The sequence below is a fragment of the Neltuma alba genome, unplaced genomic scaffold (assembly GCF_004799145.2).
Source record: "Neltuma alba isolate B1F8T4 unplaced genomic scaffold, ASM479914v2 tig00002720_pilon, whole genome shotgun sequence".
NCBI classification, from domain to species: Eukaryota; Viridiplantae; Streptophyta; class Magnoliopsida; order Fabales; family Fabaceae; genus Neltuma; species Neltuma alba.
The window spans coordinates 3,420-25,887 of record NW_021632985.1 but is presented as its reverse complement, the minus strand read 5'-3'; the positions used below and the strand labels follow the sequence as shown (position 1 = coordinate 25,887).

General features: G+C 32.1%; 1 protein-coding gene across 1 annotated transcript; it reads right to left on the bottom strand.

The window, feature by feature from the left end:
- Nucleotides 1–18,470: 18,470 nt before the first annotated feature.
- LOC114736003 (protein DETOXIFICATION 12) lies at nucleotides 18,471–21,811 on the bottom strand. Its single transcript, XM_028923796.1, has 7 exons — nucleotides 21,340–21,811; nucleotides 19,974–20,518; nucleotides 19,793–19,879; nucleotides 19,612–19,668; nucleotides 19,285–19,523; nucleotides 18,972–19,177; nucleotides 18,471–18,561 (listed from the first exon to the last, which is right to left on the bottom strand). The coding sequence occupies exons 1-7, from the start codon at nucleotides 21,580–21,582 to the stop codon at nucleotides 18,499–18,501; spliced, it is 1,440 nt and encodes a 479-aa protein (XP_028779629.1). The 5' UTR covers nucleotides 21,583–21,811; the 3' UTR covers nucleotides 18,471–18,498.
- Nucleotides 21,812–22,468: the final 657 nt, after the last annotated feature.

The window sequence follows — 22,468 nt, the reverse complement described above, 5'->3', positions numbered from 1 at the left end:
AATAACAAGTCTGGAATTAAAATTTAACAGCACCTTTTTTTATAACAATTAATTATTTTATACTTTTGGAAAATAAATTATTTATAACTTATAAAAAGTACTTGTAATCTATTTAATTTGCTAAAAAAATAATTTTTATCTCCAATTTATAATCAGAACTTGAAGTATAATTTTTTATAGATTAAAAATACTTTTTTATTGTTTTAAATTTATAAATAAAATTTAGGGAAAATGGCAACACACTTTTTAATTTTTTTTAAAAAATTTTAATCTATATATCTATACAACTTATTATAAATCAAACTATTTCTTATAAATTATAAATAGTACAATTTATTGTGGATTTAAAATACTTTTTGACTGCTTAAATTTATAAATGACATTTATCTATAATTTATAATTAAAAATATTATTTTATTCTTTAAATATAAAAACTATTTTTAATATTTAAAGAATGAAATAATATAAAATTTATACTATGATTAATAGATTAAAAATACCTAATTATAAATACTTTATAATTTATAAGAAGTAGTTTGATTTATAATGAGTTGTATAGATATATATATTAAAAGTATTTTTTAGAGAAATAAATATATTAAAAATATTTTTTATAAGTTATAAATAATTTATTTTTCAAAAGTATAAAATAATTAATTGTTATAAAAAAATGTGTTGTTAAATTGTAATCCCAGACTTGTTATTTTATAATCAGAACTTGTTATTTTTAAATATATTGTTGTTATCACTTGAAACAAAGTGTGTTGTTATAAAAAAAAACGTGTTGTTAAATTTTAATCCCAAACTTGTTATTTTATAATCAGAACTTGTTATTTTTAAATGTATTGTTGTTATTACCTGTAACAAAATTTATTATTATGAAAAAAACATATTGTTAAATTTTTATTCCATACGTGTTATTTTACAATCAAAACTTGTTATTTCCAAATGTATTATTGTTATCACCTGGAACAAGAGTAAATGAGTTAACTTATATATTTTTTTGCATCATAATGTTAACAAAAATTTGTTGGCTCAATGGTCATTCCTTATTTTGGGAAGCATTAGGTTGGGGGATTGAATCCCCCCAACCTCACTTCCCCCACTATTTAAAAAAAAACAGTTGCAAAAAAAAAAACAAAGGAAGGCCGCCGGCGCCGGTGGCCGGATTCCGGTGAGACAGTGGCTTTCTTTTTTAAAAAAAAATTAAAGAGGGGTATTTTGGTAATTTGGCCATGATTTCATAATGGCAATTTGAGACCCGGTCCTTGTGAGTAATTTCACTTATTCATGTGACATATCTGCTATTTTGCATATTGGAGAGTCTTCATTTGTGATTCTCCCAAACTAATTTGTACAAACTCTTTTAAAATGGATTAAAATTCCGTAATTCATCTACTTTTTATCCATATAAATCGTCTTTAAGCAACATAATTATCTATAAAATAATGCTAACTTTTACTAAAAATATAGGATCATTCAAAAAAATTTATTTGTTTATATAGAAAACAAAACTTTATTTTTCTCATGACTCAACAATATTTATATATTCTTCAACAGGTTTTTAAATATGTATTAGTTTTGAAAATAAAATGAAGGATAGAATAATGGAGAAAATTTAGGAGATTTGGATATGGAAGATAACGTATATTAACATAAATATTTAGATTCAAATATTTGATTGTTTCATGAAATTATAATTTTAATTATCCTGTCCAATCTCCCTCTTGATTCTGTCCTCTAATTTTTCCTATGATCCTGATATTCTAATATAAATTAAATTTAAAATTTATTAGTTTATAAAAAAAAAAAAAAGGGAGAATCCCAATTAAATCCAGCTGAAATACCTAAATTCAGATTTAAGCCTGCACTTTTAACAAATTCTTAATTAGGCCATGAGACCTAATTAGGGATTTCTAAATGTTGTTAAATAACCAGAATGTCCTACCTCTCCCAAGTAATTCCTCATCTCTTATGATTTTTTTTAGACCAAAAAACATATAAGTAATTTTACAATGTTTGAAATTTGTATATATAACTTACACTATTAAAAATATTTTAATAAAACATGTTAAATTACAAATATAAGTAAAATTATAAATATAAGTAAAGTTTAAATAAATTTTTTTATTTTCAGTTTTTAAAATTTATATTAGTTTTATTTATTTAAACAATGTTGGATCCAACTGAAAACATAAATGATTACGATTTAATATTAAATTTTTATTATAATTAAAATATTTTAAAATTTTAAAATAAATATTTACAACCTGAAAAAAATATTTATTTAAATATTACTTATATTATAATTTGAAATGTTTTATGAAAATATTTTGAAGATTTTAGTTATATTACAAAATTTCAAACACTAAAAAATTATTTATATTTTTTTGTCTAAATATTAATAATAAAGATGATGAACCACTTTAGAGGGATAAAATAATTAATTTTCATTTTTAACTAAAGAGGGGCATTATAGTTATTTAACAATATTCAGCAATTCCTAATTAGGTCTTATGTCCTGATTAAGAATTTGTTAAAAGTGTAGGCCTCAATTTAAATTTAAGTATTTCAGCAGGATTTAATTAGGATTTTTCCAAAAAAAAAAAAAGCAGCTTGTAATTGATTGAAAAAAACAAGCATCTTATTAACCCTCATTGTTTATTTTAATTTAGTTCATTAAAAATCAATTAGAAATTTTTGTTTCATAACATTTCTAAAATTTGAAAATAGCGCGTTAAATAGGAGACTTGGATATGTGTTGAATGTGAAGAAAAAGTAGAGCACAAATTCAATAATAATAGATCATGGAATGAAACGCATAAAAAGAATATGAACATTAAGGCTAATTTCGCACACATCACCGACAAGTAGTATCTCTAGCTCTCTTAATTAAACTGGTCTTTCTCCTTCGAAGTCACTGTGCCAATCTATGTATTATCCGAAATATCGCGTGCACTCTTCTCATTGGAACCCATCAATGATGCTTGTATTTCCTGGGGAAAAAAATAGCTAGTAATAAAAGATTTAACTCTATATCAAAGAGTCTGAAAATGGTCAAGACTTACATTATCTTTAAGGTTCAGATTCTCAGCACCTAACTGTAATCCCATGGCTCCATCAATTGTATCCAAATGCAGCTTTATTATATCACTGTTTTTTGTCAGCCTCATTACACTGCACGTTGCTGATCGAGCCATGACAAATTCATGGGAAACACGCACTTTGAAAAGGTGTTTATGTGGAATTTTTACCAAAATACTATAAACAGTGAAATAAAATACCAAAATGCTACAGCGCGGAAAGATATTACCGAAATGCTATACTTGAAATTCATCACCTGGAGATGAATTTATAAACTTCATGTTGCCTAGAACGAGTTCTTCAATAAAGTGGGAAAATTTGCAAATTCATCTGGTAGAGATGAATTTGTAAAGTTCATCTGGTAGAGATGAATTTGTCAAGTTCATCTTTGAGTGATGAACTTCAGAAAAAGTACTTTTGTCCTTTTCTTCCCATTTCCATGCGTATGAGCATCCTCTCCCCGTATGAATCTCTCAGAACCACTTTTGTCTAAGTAAAAAAAGCAACTAAACTCTTTGCATGCGTCTGAAGCTGGGAAGAATATTAAGTCATCTCATCTCCCTTGCCCGTGAAGCTACAGTAGCGTTGTGGCTTGCTATATATTTTGCATCTCCTCTTACGCCCATGAATACGTCTGAATCGTTCGAGCTTTACTTATACATTTTGCATCTCCTCTTATGCCAGTAGCCCATGAATGCATCTGAGTCCTCTGCATGTTCAACTTGTGTTCCCACTTCATGTATTCAGACTTCTCTCTTCTTTCTCATCATCTTACTCTCTCATTTTATTAGTTGCTCCAGCCTCCTCCATTATTTTGCTGTCTTGTTTCTCTACTCTTACTTCCAAACATTCGACACATACTTTTACTACTGCTGAGGATATGTTATTTCTCTTATGTATTTTTATTTTGTCATTATAATATTTAATTTGATTTTCTTCTTTATTTTTTTATTTGATAAACTATTATTTTAAATCTCCAGGTGCTAAGTGGTGGGTTGAACAATTTCAAAAATCTATACTCTTAGGTGCCTCTTATTTTGCCGATAAGAATCCTCTATTGTATAATTTTAAGATCTCAAGATTTTGTTTTGATCTCTATTACCCATTTAGTCCTATTTATAAGGCATTTTTAGTATATTTCACACAGATTAAAAAACCGTTAAAATAATTTCACATCCACTATCTCATAATTTGATTATAAAAGTAACACTAATCAAGCACAAAAATGTATATTTTCATCAAGTATTTTTTTTCCAAGAGTCAGATATGTTATGCATGAAAAAAACTAATGGCATAGGGAAAAAAGAGAGTAGAAGAGGTGAATAACAAGAGGAATGAGCAGAGGAGAGTGGAAAAGATGAATAGAGAGAGAGAGAGAGAGGAAGTGGAATATGCGGGAATAATAGCATAAGAAGAAGACAAAATTGAAAGACATTTAGCACTAGATAAAGGAGTGAAGAAAATGTACCAACTGTGCAAATAACTTAATAAGGATAATTATGTATGTTTGTATTAAAAATCATATCAAGTGCCTTATATATAAGATCAAAATTTACACTCTCTCTATCTTATAAATAAAACTAGAGGAGTATCTTTTAAGCATATGATTTTTTTTTTGAAATGAATATATAAGAAAAAAGTTCATAGCTTTAACTTTTTTCCCCATATTATTCCTTATTTGCTATCAATTTTTTAGAATTTTTTTTTTACTCGATCTTGATAGGTGTGTATTAAAGTAACTAACAATTAAAAAATTATTAAAATAAATGAAAAATTTTAGATATAAAAATAAATCTGAATAATTTTATTCATTTAATTATTTATTGTTTTAAAAAACCAAGGTTAAGAAAAATAATTATAAAAATTTAAATTGTATTTAATGAAATCAAGTAAAATATGTTTATTTACATTTAAACATATTTATTAAATATATATATATGGGGTAAAACAATTTATAAAATTAAAAGTAATGAAAGAGATGTTTGAAAAAAAAAGAGAAAATTTCAATTGTGTTAGAAACAATCTCACCCAAGAGGGGGGTGAATTGGGTGAGTTACAAAAACTCTAAAATTAAAAGCGTGCAAGTATTGAACAGAAACAGAGAGTCAGAGTAAGGAGAATTTTAACCGCAGAGAGGAGACACAAGATTTATACTGGTTCGGTCTAAACCACGTGACCTACTTCCAGTCCCCAGAACACCTCTGAGTGTTTCACTATCTTCCAAGATCGACAGGGCTCTTGGTGCCTCGGTACAGTAATTGAATCGCTCAATCACTCCCCCTTACTCCCGTAAGGATACAACCCCTCTCAAGAGTCCACACTCTTGAGTGTCTCTCAAGTTTTTAATAAAAGTAGTGAATGGCTCTCTTACAGAGTGAATTCAATGATAACACTGATGCTCAGTAGTAACGTGAAAAACAGAGTATTGAATGCGTAACTAAACAATCGCAGGTGGTAGTTCAGGTATTCAATCTCTTCATTAATGCTTCTTCGCGCCTTTTATAGTTGATACCGTTAAGTAGCCGTTAGACGGAAGAGCTTCTAGCCGTTGTGACTTCGTTTGCGTGTTTCGCTGGTTTCAACGGCTCCGCCATTAATACGTCTGAGTTTCTGACACTGTAGGTCGCAGTCTACGTAATCCCGTTGAAGAGCCGTTGCACTCGTTTTCATTAATCTGCATATTTTAAGATTCGAACAAATGAGAGTTTTGTGGTGAGTGCTTTAATCTTGAACAAAAAGAAGGCTAATTTATCATTCAAGGATTTGTGACGAAATCATTTATCAGCAAGAAGAACAGAGTGTCATTCCGGTTTAGTTTGATCGAAAAAGTGATCGATTACTTGATGATAGATCAAGTTATCGATAAACGGAATGAAGACTTTTCGAAATAGATCACCAAAATTATCGATCAAGTGTTGGATCATTGACTCTAAAATTTATCATAGAAAGAGGAAATCGTTTCATGATCGAACAATTGATCGAACACAAATTTGATCGAACAGATTATCGATGATTCAAATGTTATTGAAATGAAGCTTCAGTCATTGATGATCGAACATCTTATCGATAAATGTATGATGGATAATATTATCGATAAAACATGGTTATGTAAATAATCAATGAAAGACACAGGCTATCTGAAATGATCGAACAGTTGATCGATCATTGATCATTCGAACAAGTGATCGATAATGGTGAAGGAAGAAGTTTAATGTAAAGGAAATGATTATCGATCACGTTTTGTGAAACCATGAAATCCGAGGAATTGAATGATCGATCACATTATCGAAAAACCAGTGATCGATAACTTGATCGAAAAATAGTTCACCATAACTTAATGCGAATATGTCAATTCTTAGACTCTTTATCGATCACGTTATGTGAAAACTTATTTAAGCAAACAAGTTAAACTTATCGATAATGTTATCGATAATTTAGTTGTAACAAAACTGAGTAAGAGTGGGTAAGGACATTGATTATCGATCATGTGATCGATAATTTTATGATCAATAAGGTTATCGATCCATCAGTGAATTTGATCACCTGCATTCAGAGAGTTAGAGCATAAAGTTCGAACACGTAATCGATAAACAAATGGTCGGTAATATGATCGATAAACTTGTAACAGAACTAATGTGCAGAACAAGTAGATTGTGTTACCTTTTATCGAGGTCGTTATTGATGACTGATTTATCGATAACTTGATCGATAAATACACTTCAGATTTGGGTCTCTGATTGTTTACCTGATATTATCGATCAACTTACCGATAATTTACCATACTCTTATGTGATTTTTACGATAGTGATTATCGATCACTTTATCGATAAATTACTCATCGAATAGTTCTTCGATCAAAAAGACTACTATAGACCTGATTTACACTTGATCATTTATCTGAAACCTTAGCGATAACCGATTGCTCGATCAGTTGATCGATCAAAATACTTAACCCTGATATTCTGACTTTGTTATCATCAAAACTATAATCCTAACAAATTGGAATAGAATAAGCCAGATAAGATTTAACTATTCGCTAAGGGTGTTCATGAAGATGAATAATTTCATTTCGTTGTGTTTAAATATGTAAGATATTTTAGCTTAATAATAAATGATTTTGGTTTGATTTCAATAAATTTTGTTATAAATATTGATAAGAAAAAGATTATAAATTTTTTTAGTACAAATTAAGGAGATTATAAAAAAGATCTATTCAATGGAAGCATGATAAGAAAAAATGTAGGGATTTAGTTAAGGGTACTTTAATATTTTTAAATTTATATTTTAGTATTTGGTCCTTATAAATAATTATAATTTTTAAGATCCTTCTCAATAAATATTATTTTTCTAGGTCCTTCCCCCTAATTTTTTCTTAAAATAATATAATTTTTACCTATTTAGTAAATATTTTGGATAAAATAATGAGAATAAAATATAATATAAAAGTAAATTTTTATTAATAAGAAAATAGGTGGCAATATTTTGTTAAACTTTTTTCATTAATAAAAATGAATATCATAAAAAAATTTAATTTTTAAGAATCTATAGTATACACAGATTTGATATTACTTTTAAAACTATTAGAAATTTAATTAAAAGGTACGGAATGAATCAAAATAGAATTATAATATATATGAATAATTTTTTTAGCACTAGACTTAAACCTATGCGAACTATGCATGGGAAACCATGATTTGTGAGTCTTTCTATTTTCAAAGTTTTGTCTTCTCCCAGTTGTACTTAATTAATGATTATAATGCAATATTTAGGAAATAGAATGGATCATAGAAAGGAGTTCGTATGTATATTTGCAAATGGACGAATTTATAATGGCCAAGCCGGTACAACATTTGAGTCCAATAGCGTGAAAATAATCAAAGTTGATGAAAATATTACATTGGACAAATTGAAGCAAGTTATTGGACAAAAGTTACGAGTTCCTCCCAATCAAATGGTGACAAATCTAGTATATAGATATCCTACATGCATGAATCCACCACAATACCAAGCATGTAATTTGGAGGATGATGCAAGTATAAAAGAAATGTGGCAAGTCAGAAGAAGATTTTCAACTCAATTGACATGTGCAGAATTGTATGCCAACATATGTGATTTTTCAAATTATGGTCATGTAGAATCACAACCAATGGATGATTGTGTAGCAAATACACTCCCGTTAATTAGCAATGAGGTGAACATTATGGAACAAGGGTTCATGTTCAGCAATGACATGGAAAATTTTCAACCATTTGAACCTCCCATAGATGGTGGCAACAATGGACCATCATGCTCTCTTCCTCAAATAGAAGACATTGTGGATGAATTTGAGGATGAAGATGAATATGATTCATATTTAGATGCCAATAGTGGAGTGATAATGATTACAACGATAATGAATATAATGATATGAACGAGCAGAATGAGCTTGCAACTGCTTTCTTATTGCAAATTCACGTCGAGTCAATTAGAGCTCCTGAGTTTAGTGAATTAGATAATATTCTAAATGTTAGGGATAATGAAGCATTATATATTGGAAAAATGTTTAGCAATGTTCATGTTCTAAGATGTGCAGTGAAGTTATACTCTATTCAAGTTTATCATACATTTAGGGTTCACTATTCATGTAAAAAATATGAAGAATATCGTTGTATTAATTATGGACAAAATTGCAATTGGAGAGTGAGGGCTTGCAAGAAAGAAAGCAGAAACTTTTGGGAGATCACGAAATATGGGGGCCCTCACACATGCTTGAGTCCATCATTAACTCTAGACCATCTAAAATTAGATGTTGATGTTATATCATCTTGTATTGTGGCAATGGTAACTGACAAGCCAAATGTGAAAGTATCACAAATTATTAAAAGGATGCAATCCATATTTGGTTACACTGTATCATATAGAAAAGCATAGAAAGCAAAACAGTTAGCAGTTGCGATTGCTTTTGGGAATTGGGAGATCTCATATTCCTTACTCCCAAGATGGTTAGTTGCAGTTCAACACTTCATGCCTGGATCATGCATACATTTTTCAAATAAACAATGCCCTGAAGTTAGTACAAATGATCAACCAGTTGAAATGTTTCATCATGTTTTTTGGGCATTCAAGCCTTGCATAGATGCATTTCCTCACCTCAAGCCTATTGTACAAGTTGATGGAACATTCTTATATGGAAAATACAAGGACACGTTGCTTATGGCAGTATCACAAGATGGTGATCGAAATGTTGTACCACTTGCATTTGCTATAGTTGAAGGGAAGACAAGATCTGCTTGGGCATGGTTTTTATACCTTGTGCGCCAATGTGTCGTAAAAGAAAGAACAGGAATTTATTTAATTTCAGATAGGCATCGTTCAATTTTGGCCGCTGTTGCTAATCCCCAAGTAGGATGGCAATCACCACATGCATATCATGTTTTTTGTTTATGGCACGTGGCTTCAAATCTTCACATAGCACATGGAACAAATTGGTTGAAAGAGAAGTTTATAAATATTGGTGAGATTCCTTGTGCTTTTTATGATTTTATGACTACATGATTCTATAAACATTCTAACAAGCTAATATTTTTCTGTAGGGTATGCCTACGAATGTCATGTTGTTGATCAACAATTAGCAGAGATAGCATTGCACCATGCACCTACAGCAAGATGGATTAGAGCCATCCCAAAAGAGAAATGGTCGCGTGCATATGACCTTGAAGGCCGTCGCTTTGGACACATGACAACTAACCTTGCAGAGTGCATGAATAGTGTATTTAAAGGTGTTCGAAGCCTGCCGATAACTGGTTTAGTTAAGGCAACCATGTATAGAGTCAACAACTATTTTGTCAAACGTGCCCAACAAATTCATGCACAAATTGCAGTTGGTAAAGTATTCTCTGAGACAATGACAAAGAAGTTAGACATAGCAACACAAAATGCTTCTGTATGTGTTGTTCGAGAATTTGACAGAATATCAACATCATTTGAGGTTGTGGAGCCCTACAATGTTCAATGTCGTCAATTTCGTCGGTGTTGCAAGGTTAACTTGATTGACAAAAAATGCGATTGTGGAGAGTTTCAAGCAGAAAAGTATCCATGCATGCATAGCATTGCTGCATGTGCACAAGTAGGCATAGACCATTTGCAATACGTGGATCCTGTTTTCAGATTAGACACCATGCAAATGGCTTATAATAATGAGTTCCAACCAATAGGTGATGAGATTTACTGGCCACAAATTGATTGTCCTACTCTAATACCAGACCCATCAATGATTCGAGAAAAAGGACGTCCTCGTTCAAGTCGCATACGTAATGAAATGGATTGGATCACTCCCAACCAACCTAACAAGTGTGCATTGTGCCGACAAGTTGGTCATAACTGTTCTACGTGTCCACAAAGTGTAGCATCCAAACAATAAATTATGTAGTTCACTTGTTGTAATAAATTATTATGTTTTGTGAAGATTAGACTATAATTACTTTGATTATCTGTTATGTTATTTGTAAATTTTTCTTTAATTTATACAGAGACGTTTTAAAATGGCACAATCTCCAGAAGAGATTATCAACCCTGGCCCAGAGGATAACTCTCTTTTGTACTTGCAACCTCAACATATTTCAGAACGTGTGTGGAATGATAATGTAAGTAAAATCTATTTACTATAGATTATAAATTCTATGCTTCAATACTAACCTTTTTCCTTTTCTTTCTATGGTAGGTTAATAGAATCCTACATACTAGACGAGTGATGCACACTAATAGAATGATTGACCCACCCAATCAAATTATTGAATATCTTATATTAACCGGATTTTATGGTGCTACTAGAGTAGGACAATTTGAATACGATCGAGGTTTAGTCTCAGCACTTGTTGAGAGGTGGCGTCCTGAAACTCATACATTTCACACTACACGTGGAGAGTGTACCATAACATTAGAGGATGTAGCTATACAATTAGGCCTTCCATGCACAGGAATGGTTGTCATTGGGCGTACCGACTATAACTGGCTAGACATTTGTGAATGGCTTCTAGGCGTTAGACCACCTGCAGATAGACTACATGGGCAACGACTACTTATAAGTTGGTTGGAAGAGCAATTTAATGACTTACCCGATGATGCAGATGATTTACAAGTTCAACAATTTACTCGTGCATATATCCTCAGGTTAATTGGCGGCTACCTCTTACCAGATAGATCGGGTCAAAGAGTATATTTAATGTACCTCCCACTACTCTATGATCTGCAAGAAGTTGGAAAGTATAGTTGGGGATCGGCAGTTTTAGCTCACCTTTATAGAGAATTATGTAATGCTACTAATCCAACTGAGGATGGGATTGGAGGATGCTTATCATTGCTGCATTTATGGGCATGGGATCGCTTCCCCATGCTAGCACCACAACGACCTGTGTATCCAGATTCGCACTCTAATATCTATCCTTTCTTACCTCCATTGGGTTTTAGGTATGTAAAATTCACTTAACAACTATTTGATATGCACTTATATTATTTAAATTATATGATTTTTAACATTACTTTTTGTAATAATAGGTGGAAGAATGTGAGACAGAATGCCCGTCCACTTACCGTCTCTTTACTCCGATATAGGAGTTTCCTGGATAAAATGGTTGACGACGAGATAATTTGGCAACCATATGAATCTACTGAAGTGCGCCAATTAATTCCAGAGTATTGTTTGACTACACCCGAAATTTGACGTGCCTCAGTTCCTCTGATATGTTTTAATATTATAGAATGGCATCACCCTAATCGTGTATTAAGGCAATTAGGTCGTCAGCAACCAATTCCTGCCACGCCTATTCATTTACGAAACTACCACACAATGCAATTACGAGGCAAAACAACTACAAATTGGATTGAAAAATACTCAGACTTTATTCAAGCATGGGATGGATGGCCACATGCAGTTATTAATGCTCCTATGGCACTTGATGAACTTGATCGAACATCTCAATATATGCAATAGTATTGGAGACATACGAGGCGATGGACCAACGAATTAGTGGTGATACAGGTTGCGCGGTATGTTTTTCTTCTTTTTTTCACCAATACCATTTTTTCCTCATACTAAAAGTGTTATAACCCAATATCTTATTATTTATTTTAGTCTGACATAGCAGAGGAGTTATATAGGCTATCCATAAATTCTCGTTCAACATGTCCTAATTGTATTGATTATCGAGATAGGGTTGCTCAAGACCAATGCAACATTTTGGTTGCTCTTAGAGAACAACGTTTTAATATGAATCCCTAACCAGCTCCACCAACAATTGAGTCGTCTCGCCTACAAATTCCTCGAGATAGACCGAGCAAGCGAAATGGGGGTTACTTGTCAACACAACCTATAATTGAAGATGAAAATATCAGGGAATAGGAGCCTCCAATTTTTAGTCAAGCTGATCACATGTCAGCCTCACCATCATCCCCTTTTATCTCTCTCAGTCATACACAATTTGAGCCTTATTACATGACACCCTCATCACCGTCCCCTTTTGACTCAGCCAATCCTTCTCAATTTCAATCGTTCATGACCTTATTAGATAATCCATCAGTATTTTCTGCTGAATATAATGCTTCTACTTTTGAGCATGGTAGACCATCAAATGAAACATTTATCACCCCTCGACAGTCCATACATTTGAATGAGTCGCCTTGGTTTGATTTGGACACACCAACTACATAAACAAATGAGACACTTCAATCTCAAGAAGCCAACATGCAGCAACAACAACGGTCACAACGTATGCGAAGGAGAACAAGGTGTGGTATCGAAAGTCACCTTTTGTAAGGTAGATTATTATTATTTTTCATTCATGTAAACTTAACTATTATTTTTTATTAATTATTTTTTACAAAATCTATTCATTACTATTTTATTTTAAATTGATACATCTTATTAGTTCATTCTAATTTAATAATCATTATTAGTATTATTAATATTATATAATATCCTCTATTTAATAATTATGATTTTTCATTCCAATAATTGTTTACTCATTATAGTGAAATTTGAAATTGGTCCTTAAAAGATGAATTTTTGATATTGATTTCTAGAAGATGAACTTCCACTGCAAGTATGATGAAAGATATTGAACAAATTATTCTTTTGTGGATGAATTTTGGAAATTTTTCACTTGAAGATGAATTTCGAATATAATATTTTAGTAAATCTTTTTAAAGTATAGCGTTTTGATAAAAAAAATTTACTGTTTATAGGTCAACAGTTAAAAAGCTTGCATTATTGGGAAGGATGATTGAGACGTATGGGTAAGGCAGAAAATGTTTTTTTTTAAAATGTGTTATCAGTCTTGGGAAGAATGTATCATTTTGAAAATTTCTTTTTAATTTTAAAAAAATATTCAGATATTCGTACGGAATGGAGGTAGAAGAGGACAAAAGTGGCCTAAGGGCTCTAAAATTCATCTGTGAAAGATGAACTTCTAAAATTCACCTCTACCAGATGAACTTTTAAAATTCATCTCCACCAAATGAATTTGTAAATGTCTCAGTTTATTGAAGAAGTCGATTAGGGCAAGATGAAGTTTATAAATTCATCTCCTGGTGATGAATTTCAAGTGTAGCATTTTGGTAATATTTTCCCACGCTGTAGCATTTTGGTATTTTATTTCACTGTTCATAGCATTTTGGTAAAAATCCCTGTTTATGTCCCATAATCTTTTCTACTATTCCAACAGGGAGGGTGTCACATGGATCAACCTGCAATAGGATAGATGAATAGTAAATAGAATTGCTAGACCCATAGATACATATATAAAGTACAAACTTCTAAAATGCATACTCCAAATGATAAACTCATAAAGTACACGGTCTTGCATTGCGGCAGTTGAACATCCCACCAATCTACTGAACTCACGATAAAAAATAACAAAAGTGCATGTACCGGACTTATCCTTAACTTTGCAGTGCATCATAAATCTACATAACCAGATGACAACAAAACATGTAACGTAACCCATAGATCTAAGTTGAATTTTGTATGACAATAGACGCTTATACTAACTTAGGAAATGCAATCTCTATTATTTGAGAGCAATTCGGGCAAAAAAATCCGCAGCCATGTGTCACAACCCTTTTGTCACAGTTTTTACAGAAATAATAATACCATGCACAATCAAAACGTATACCAACCATGTCAGCAAGAAGTAACACATCTGTATCCTGTATTTAATAAAGAAATGCTTTTACAACACAAGACAATCCACGGAATATACTTTCTTGTTATTAATATTATTATAGCTTTAACTGGAAAATACATACAATGGGTGCTGAACTTAGCTCTGAAATCTTTCGCCAATCAGCTGTGCTCAACATTTCATCTGCAATAAAGTTAATGGGCTGTGGCACGATGCGTGTGGGAGCTTTATTGATATCTTTGCCCACAAATTTTAACCTGACCAATTTGGAAGATGTATTGTCTCATGGAGGAAAAATGTGAATATTGAATTCAAATGATTTTATATAGGTAGTACATACTTGGTAATAAAATCATCAACCTTGGGAATTGAAGGATTGATAAAAAGCCATAAATGAGATCAGAATAAGACAAACATCAACACAACACAAACCAGTCAAGTAGTGATCATCAAACTGATTTGATAAGATATAAGCGAGCGAATAGAAGGCAAATCCAAACTGATAAATACGATCATCTTCCGGAAGGGGACAGATTGTCGTGGAATACATGAAGTTCATCCGGTATTGGTGATCAGTTGTCCTATACGACCCGTAATTCGATGTAACCATGAAGTAGGAAATAACACAAAGCTTTCCTTCTGTGAAGTTATCCAGGTGACGAGTAATGAAGGGACTCTTAACCTAAGCATGTATGTTATCACATTGCACACACGGGAAGCATTAATTTATACCACATGTTGGGAAAGAGAATGATACTAAAGCATTACTCACATCCTCATCTCGAAGGAGCATCTCAATGGAGGAGAGTTCTTCATGGAATAACAGCCAGACATGGTCCACAGACGAACTACACGAACTCTAATCCACCAATTTTGCCCATTAGGATTAAGGGAATGAATTGCATAAAAAATGGGAGCCATAACACCTATAATCACAAAATCTAGACTGACACTATCAACTATGGGAGAAGAACATGAAGGAACATTGGAATCGTGCTCACGCTTTTATGAGCAGATACTACATGAAATAACCGTCAAGGCAAGCATCATACAACATGGACATGATCTGTACACGAGACCACATCACGAACGTGGGTTATAGAAACATGCTGTCAAATGAAACTTAACAAAGCGTGCTGATGCCCACACTCTAAGGGTGTGGCTTACTAGTATTTTTGGTCTATTAATAATTAATAATAATAAAGGATACAATTATATGATTTTATTAGGGATTTCTTTTAGAAGATTGCATTTAAATATATAATAATAAAAACTGCCACGCAAAATCCGGATTTTGTGATTATACCCACATGTTTCTGGATTTATTTTTGGTTTATTAATAATTAATAAAAGAAACAATTATATGATTTTATTAGGGATTTCTTGTAGAAAATTGCATTTAAAGATATTTAAATATATAATAAAAAACTGTCACGATCATATATACCTCAATATCCTCATAATCAATTTAAAAACTACCAATTATCAAAATATATTTAAAAAACTGCCACGAAAAAATAGTTAAAAAAGGTGGGATTTTTTTGTTTAAAAAAAAATTTAGCTACCCATACGTTTCTGGATTTATTTTTGGTTTATTAATAATTAATAAAAAAACAATTATATGATTTTATTAGGGATTTCTTGTAGAAAATTGCATTTAAAGATATTTAAATATATAATAAAAAACTGCCATGATCATATATACCCCAATATCCTCATAACCAATTTAAAAACTGCCAATTATTGAAATATATTTAAAAAACTGCCATGAAAAAATAGTTAAAAAAGGTGGGATTTTTTGTTTTTTTTTAAAAAAAAAGAACAGTTATCTACCCATAGACAATGCTAGGTGTCGTGCTGTCAACTTCTCCTGCCTTGTACTCTACTTTTATATATTAATAGATAGATGTCAGATTTTTTTAAGTTTTAACGAAGAGTATTTTGAAAAAAATATTCCATATTTATTATTATTACCTAACTTAACTAATCTTTTTAATTTAATTAAAATAATTAAATGGATCTTATATTAAGATAAGAGGAGTATAATTTACTGCTTTTTGTTGACTTAAATTTTTTTTCAGGGAACATGCCAAATAAATAAGTGGTTTGGACGGCCCAGATGCATGTGATTTTCATTTTTTTCATTTAGGCGTCTTTGGTGGTCCGTTTAGCGTGCCCGTGCCTTTTTAAAGGTCAGGATCCCAAAGTTGAAGGGGAAATGCAGATTTTGGACGTCTTTTTCTTTCTTTCTTTCTCTTTGTGCCCCTACCCATCTTTTCATTTGCCTTTTGCGTATTTAATATTTTAACCTCTGGGAAAATCGCAAATAACATCCCTTGAATATATGAAATTGTGAAATGGGTTCTTGAATAAAACTAATTGTCTCATGAGACTAAGTCTTAAATTGCAAATATGAAATGATGGTAAAAAGACCAAAATGCCCTTCTTGTTTCTCTTTCTTACTCTCCCCCATTTCCTTCCCTTTCCTTTTTCTCTTCCTCTCCCTCTCTTCATCCTTCTCTTTCCTCTAGTTCTATGATAATTATCCATCACACCGCATCTTCTCCAAGCTTGTGATTAGTACAAATATGATGGTTGTATTATAGCGACGGCTTTGGTGGCTTGATCTATTTGCTTCAGTGGTTTATTACCAAAGAGTGAAGGGTTTAGTTAGGTTAATTTAAGCTCATTCCTATGGTGTGCATGGCTCTGGGTAACTATACAACTCTACCATCTCTCTTGCATTTGTAGTCTCATCTAAACTTTTCATCTGAAGCATATAAACTTGACAACAAGACTTTAAAGGTTGAAATTGAAGAAGTTGCCTAGCAAGACATTCCCTTGTAGTTATATCTCCATGCAACCCATATGCCATGCCCATTTTCCCATTACTTTTCTTTTCAGGAGGTTGTGGTTAGTTTGAGATGCATTTATCACTGAATCTTATAAAAACTAGTTACGGTCAAAGTACCTATGGTTTTTTGTTATTTTGCTTTTCATTGTTGTAATTTTGCTTAGTAATTGTAACTATAGACTTGTTACTAAGATGGTAGCAACATGACATGACGATCTGGAAACATTGGTCTTTTATTTATGCGCAGAACAAGGTTAATATTTTGTATTTATCAGTTCTAAATAGTAACAATATAGATCTATTTAATATTTTGAATTTAATGAGAAAGCTAGTCACAAACTTATAATTTTACTTAAATTTGTTATTTAGCTTACCACTCTTGTCATTTGGTAGTGAAATGTGAAAATAATGACAACTTTTCATGAAATTTAATTTCATGAGAAACCCAATTATAGAATTGTTATTTTGTTTACTACTCTTGTCATTTAACTTGCCGCTCGTCATTTGGCAATGAAATGTAAAATAATGACAACCTTTCATGAAACTTAATTTCATTAGAAGTCCAGTCACATAGTTGTTATTTTGCTTACCAAACTTATTATTTGGCTTACCACTCTTGTCATTAAATAGTGAAATGTGTAAATAATGACAACTTTTCATGAAGTTTAATTTTATGAGAAAACCAATCATATTATTGTTATTTCGCTTACCATTCTTATCGTTTGGTAGTGAAATATATGAATAATGATAACTTTTCATGAAATTTAACTCCATAGAAACTCAATTACAGAATTGTTATTTCGCTTACCACTCTTCTCATTTGGCTTACTGCTCTTATCTTTTGGCAGTAAAACATGGGAATAATGACAACTTTTTTATAAAACTCAATTTTATAAGAAACCCAATGATATACTTGTTATTTTGCTTAACACACTTGTCATTTGACTATATAATATGGAAATTAAGTTTAATGAAAAGTTGCTATTATTTTCACATTTTTCTGCCAAACGACAAGAATGGTAAGCAAAATAATAATTTTGTAATTGGGTTTCTTATTAACTTAAGAACATTAAATAGATTTATATTATTACCATTTAGAATTAATAAATACAAAATGTTAATATTGTTCTGCCTATAAACAAAACACCAACATTTTTAGATTGTCATATCATGTTGTTGTCATCATAGTAACAAGCATGCAGTTAAAATACAACCAAGTAAAATTACAACAATGGTAAGTCAAATAACAAAAAATCAAAAGTGCTTTGACAGTAACTAGTTTCTACAAGATTCCGTTACGAGTGATATTAAAATGCCTGTCCAGCTAATGTTTCATTGTCACCAAACATATTAACCTGCAACAGCAATTTACATTGGGGGGGGGGGGGAGGAAAAGTTGACTGCTCATACAAGTCCGTTTTCCACTGCAAACTTTTCTTCAAAAAGCCTCCTCCTTGCATTGATGGCCTGCACATTCACAATATCACAGTCAAAAATAAAAATTAAAAATTAAAAATTATTCAGCAAGTTCTTACAGTTTAATCTAAATGTCCCTATAGTTTTTTTTAATCAGATTTTTATAGTTTTACCTGATTTTTAATCATGTCTCTATATTTTTTTTCCTCTTTTTATCAAGTTCGTATAATTTCACTAATTTTTAATCAGGCTCCTGAGTTTTTTCCCCCCAAACAGTCACCTGAGACTACATAATCTAGACTGGTTAAACGATTGAACTCTGCTCATTATTTGTGAATAATAGTGTGATTCAATATTCAGACCACTAAGGTACTTTAGAGCACACCTAACATATATAGATCTAGCTAAATCTCATTCCTTAAAGTTTGAATCTTTCAAACGACAAAATTCAGTGTGCTTACCTGTTGTTTCCAATTTATACGGCATGTAATGATTGAAAGAAGAACAGTCTGCACAAAACAGCCAAATTGAAGGCCAATCCAAAGGCCTTTTCCTCTCAGCTTTACCCAGAAACTCAACGTAACAGCCAGCGGAATGCCACAAAGATAGTAGGCTCCAAGATTGATATAAGCCCCAATGTGTTGCCATCCACATCCTCTAGCAATGCCTATTCCAAAAAAACAAATTCAAAAACAAAAAAGAAAGGGGGGGGGGGGGGACAGTTCTAGTTTTCTTTTATGTAATTTACTTATTAAAACTAGAAGATTTATATACCTGTGAGAACACCTTGTAAGCCGTCTAATATAACAGAGACACAAACCAGAGGAGCCATGACAGTCACATAATCAACAACTTCCTTCTCGTTGCTGAAAATATAACCAAAAAGACGACGACAGAAAAAGAGTGTTGCACTTATGACTGTTGTCTCTAACACTGCTACCGACATTGATGCCAGCACAGCCATTCGCGCAGTATTTGGATTGCCAGCTCCTAATTCATTTGAAATCCTTGTACTGTAATCATGAACAAGAATATGAGACACATAATATTAGTTTATATATATAATATACAGACTTAAGGATGAGTCTGTTGTTTTATAACCTTGCTGCAGCTCCAATTCCATAAGGAATGGTATAGATTGTAGAGAGGGTGTTGAGACTGCAAAAGGAGGATTACAAAATTAGAACAGTCACAACATTGATCTTTTTGAAGCAATGTCACGAGATAAAGTTGGTCGCAAAAGAAAATTGCAGATAATTTAGTCTCAGGTTCTGAAACATACCATACAGATAGAACTGAAGTTTCAAGCTGTGGATTTGGTAATAGCCCAGACAGCAAAATCAGCAACTCAAATGACCACCATTCTAGGCTGAAAACAAAAATCAATATGAGGATAGAACATATACAATCTAGAAAAATAAGTCCATGAAAAGGAAAAAAAAGAAAAGAAAAGATAAACTTACCACATCATAACTGCTGAAGGAACAGCAAATCTCAAGAACTCCCCAGTTCCTCTGAAAAGCTCCATGGAAATAGGAGCTCTTGTCTTTGCACAAGTAGAAGAGAATTTCATGTATAATGCGAGAACAATCACATTTACCCATATCCAAATACTAATTGCCACTGCTGCTCCAACACTGTTAAGCCCAGACTTGAACACCAAAGCCCAACAAAGAGGAATATAGAGTATAAGAGTGGTACAAGAGCTTATAAGCATGGGAAGAACCAAGCTTTGCATCTGGTAATATCTGATTAGAGGTTGCAGAAATGCAGATCCAAAAAGTGAAGGAACAAGCCAGGTTGTGAACCTGCCTGCTTCATGTGAAATCAGGGGATCTTGACCTATGAAAACTAGGATCTTTTCCATGTAGATCCAACCGAGAGATAGTGGAACACAAACTAGTATGAGAGAAAATGTGGCAGTGTATGTTAGCATTCCTAGTTTTTTATACTGCTTAGCTCCATAAGCTTGCCCACACAGAGTTTCTAGCCCACTCGCCATTCCCACCTGTTTGGCATGTTCAGTGATCAATGAATCAGTTAAAAGCAAATTCCAACCAGGTAAGAAATGGTAGTAATCTCAATTTAAAGAAAGACTCATTAATGCATATGGGGAGGAAAGTAATGTTTTTCTTGAACAAACTTGCATGCGAGGGGAAAAAGAATTCATTAGCAAAATAAACAAAATCACAAGCATTCTATTTTTCATTATGTGAAGAGCCGGCCTTAGAGAGCTTAGTATTTTGGAGATTGTCCTGCAATGAGATTTTTGATAAATTATATATATGAAGTTTGATTTTATGTTTTAATTCCAAATCCTTGTTATCACTGTGAGTGTGCACATAATCATTTCCACGATCTTCGGACTGAAGTCGCACAATATTTGTCAGCAATTATTCTAAGTTTGGTATATACTATAATTAATTACGTCAGCCACTTCAAAACTTTGTGTTCACATAAATTTTTGGGTAGATGAGAAAAAATGATCATCACAAGGAAATAAGGCCAAACAATCAACATAATTTATGCGCAACGTGCAGGAGCAGATAAGATTGTAAGAAAATCCAACGAACAATATTGAACCATACAGGTTTTCGCACAAGAAGAGAATGAAACGACAAATGGTCAATTCGCAAGCGCCCACCATGGTTGAAAGTTCGACGCGGACCCACCAAAATGAGAGAGCACAAAACGAACAAAAATACGAAACGAAGATAAATCGAAGATGAATTGAAGAATGAAACAGAAATGAAACCGGAAGATAAATCGAAGCGAAGATAAAAGAATAGAAACAATGAGAAGGTAAACGAGGCAAAAAAAAAAGCGTACGAGGAAACTGAAACCGGTGACGCTGGCAATGGAGACGGCTAAGGCGGTGCCGGAGAGAGAGAGCTCATCGAGGTGACCAGCCATCATGATTGAAATAATCTGAAGAAAGAATTGGGAAGAGAGAACAGGAATGACTGGTCCTGCTATGTAACCGATTCTCTTCACTTCTTGACTCCAACTGACCCATGTGAGTGGCCTCTCTGCTTTCTCCTCTCTGTCTTTTGCTAGGAGACTCTCTTCCATCTCTTCCCAGTTCTTCTTCTTCTTCTTCCTCCTTCTTCACAGAGTCAGTCACCGTTCTTATGGAGAAACGAGAGAGAGAGAGAGAGCGAGGGAGAGAGTCGGAGGGAGACTAATGCCAGAGACTTGATTTTGCTTTTGGTCTGTGTGGCCGCGTTGGAGGGATATATGATCACATGCCAGAGTTTCCCAATTCGGAGATTTCCATTTTTAAAATTAAATAATAATTATTTATAATTTAGGAAAAATAACATAAATATACCATTTGAAATTCAAAAACCTACAAATTGGATGCCAATTTACAAAATTCCTGAATAAGTTATCTAAATTTTTTTTTTGGTATTGTTAGAAGTTCATTTTATTCTATGTTAATTTATGCAAAGTGGATTTTTGAAAAATATTTTAATATATCCAAACATTGGTTTAGTTTAGGGAAAGTAATTACTTTTAGCTTTTCAAAAGTGGTAATCAAACACAACATATATCATTTTCAAAAAACATAAATACATATAACTTGTTTGTTCAAGAGTTTATTTTGAAAAATTAAAATTATTTTTTAGATAAACATAATAGTATAATAGTCTTTAATATTATGAAAGAACACCCACAGGATTAGGGTTTTGTGGCCACGTTGGATTGAAAAAAAAAGTTATAAAATATTTGAAAAATACACATTTTCAATTTTTACTCGGAAAGTTATTTCTTAAATTTTTAGAAAGCTTCTGCTCCCAACTTTCCATGTTTTCACATTTATTGACAAGACAAATTATTAATATTTAATTCCCATAGTCGTATTATTTATATTATTTTGGTCCTTTTGCGGTCAATTGAATCATGGCCCACACGACAGCCTACTTTCCCGACTTTTAAAGGAAACACGTTTATTCAG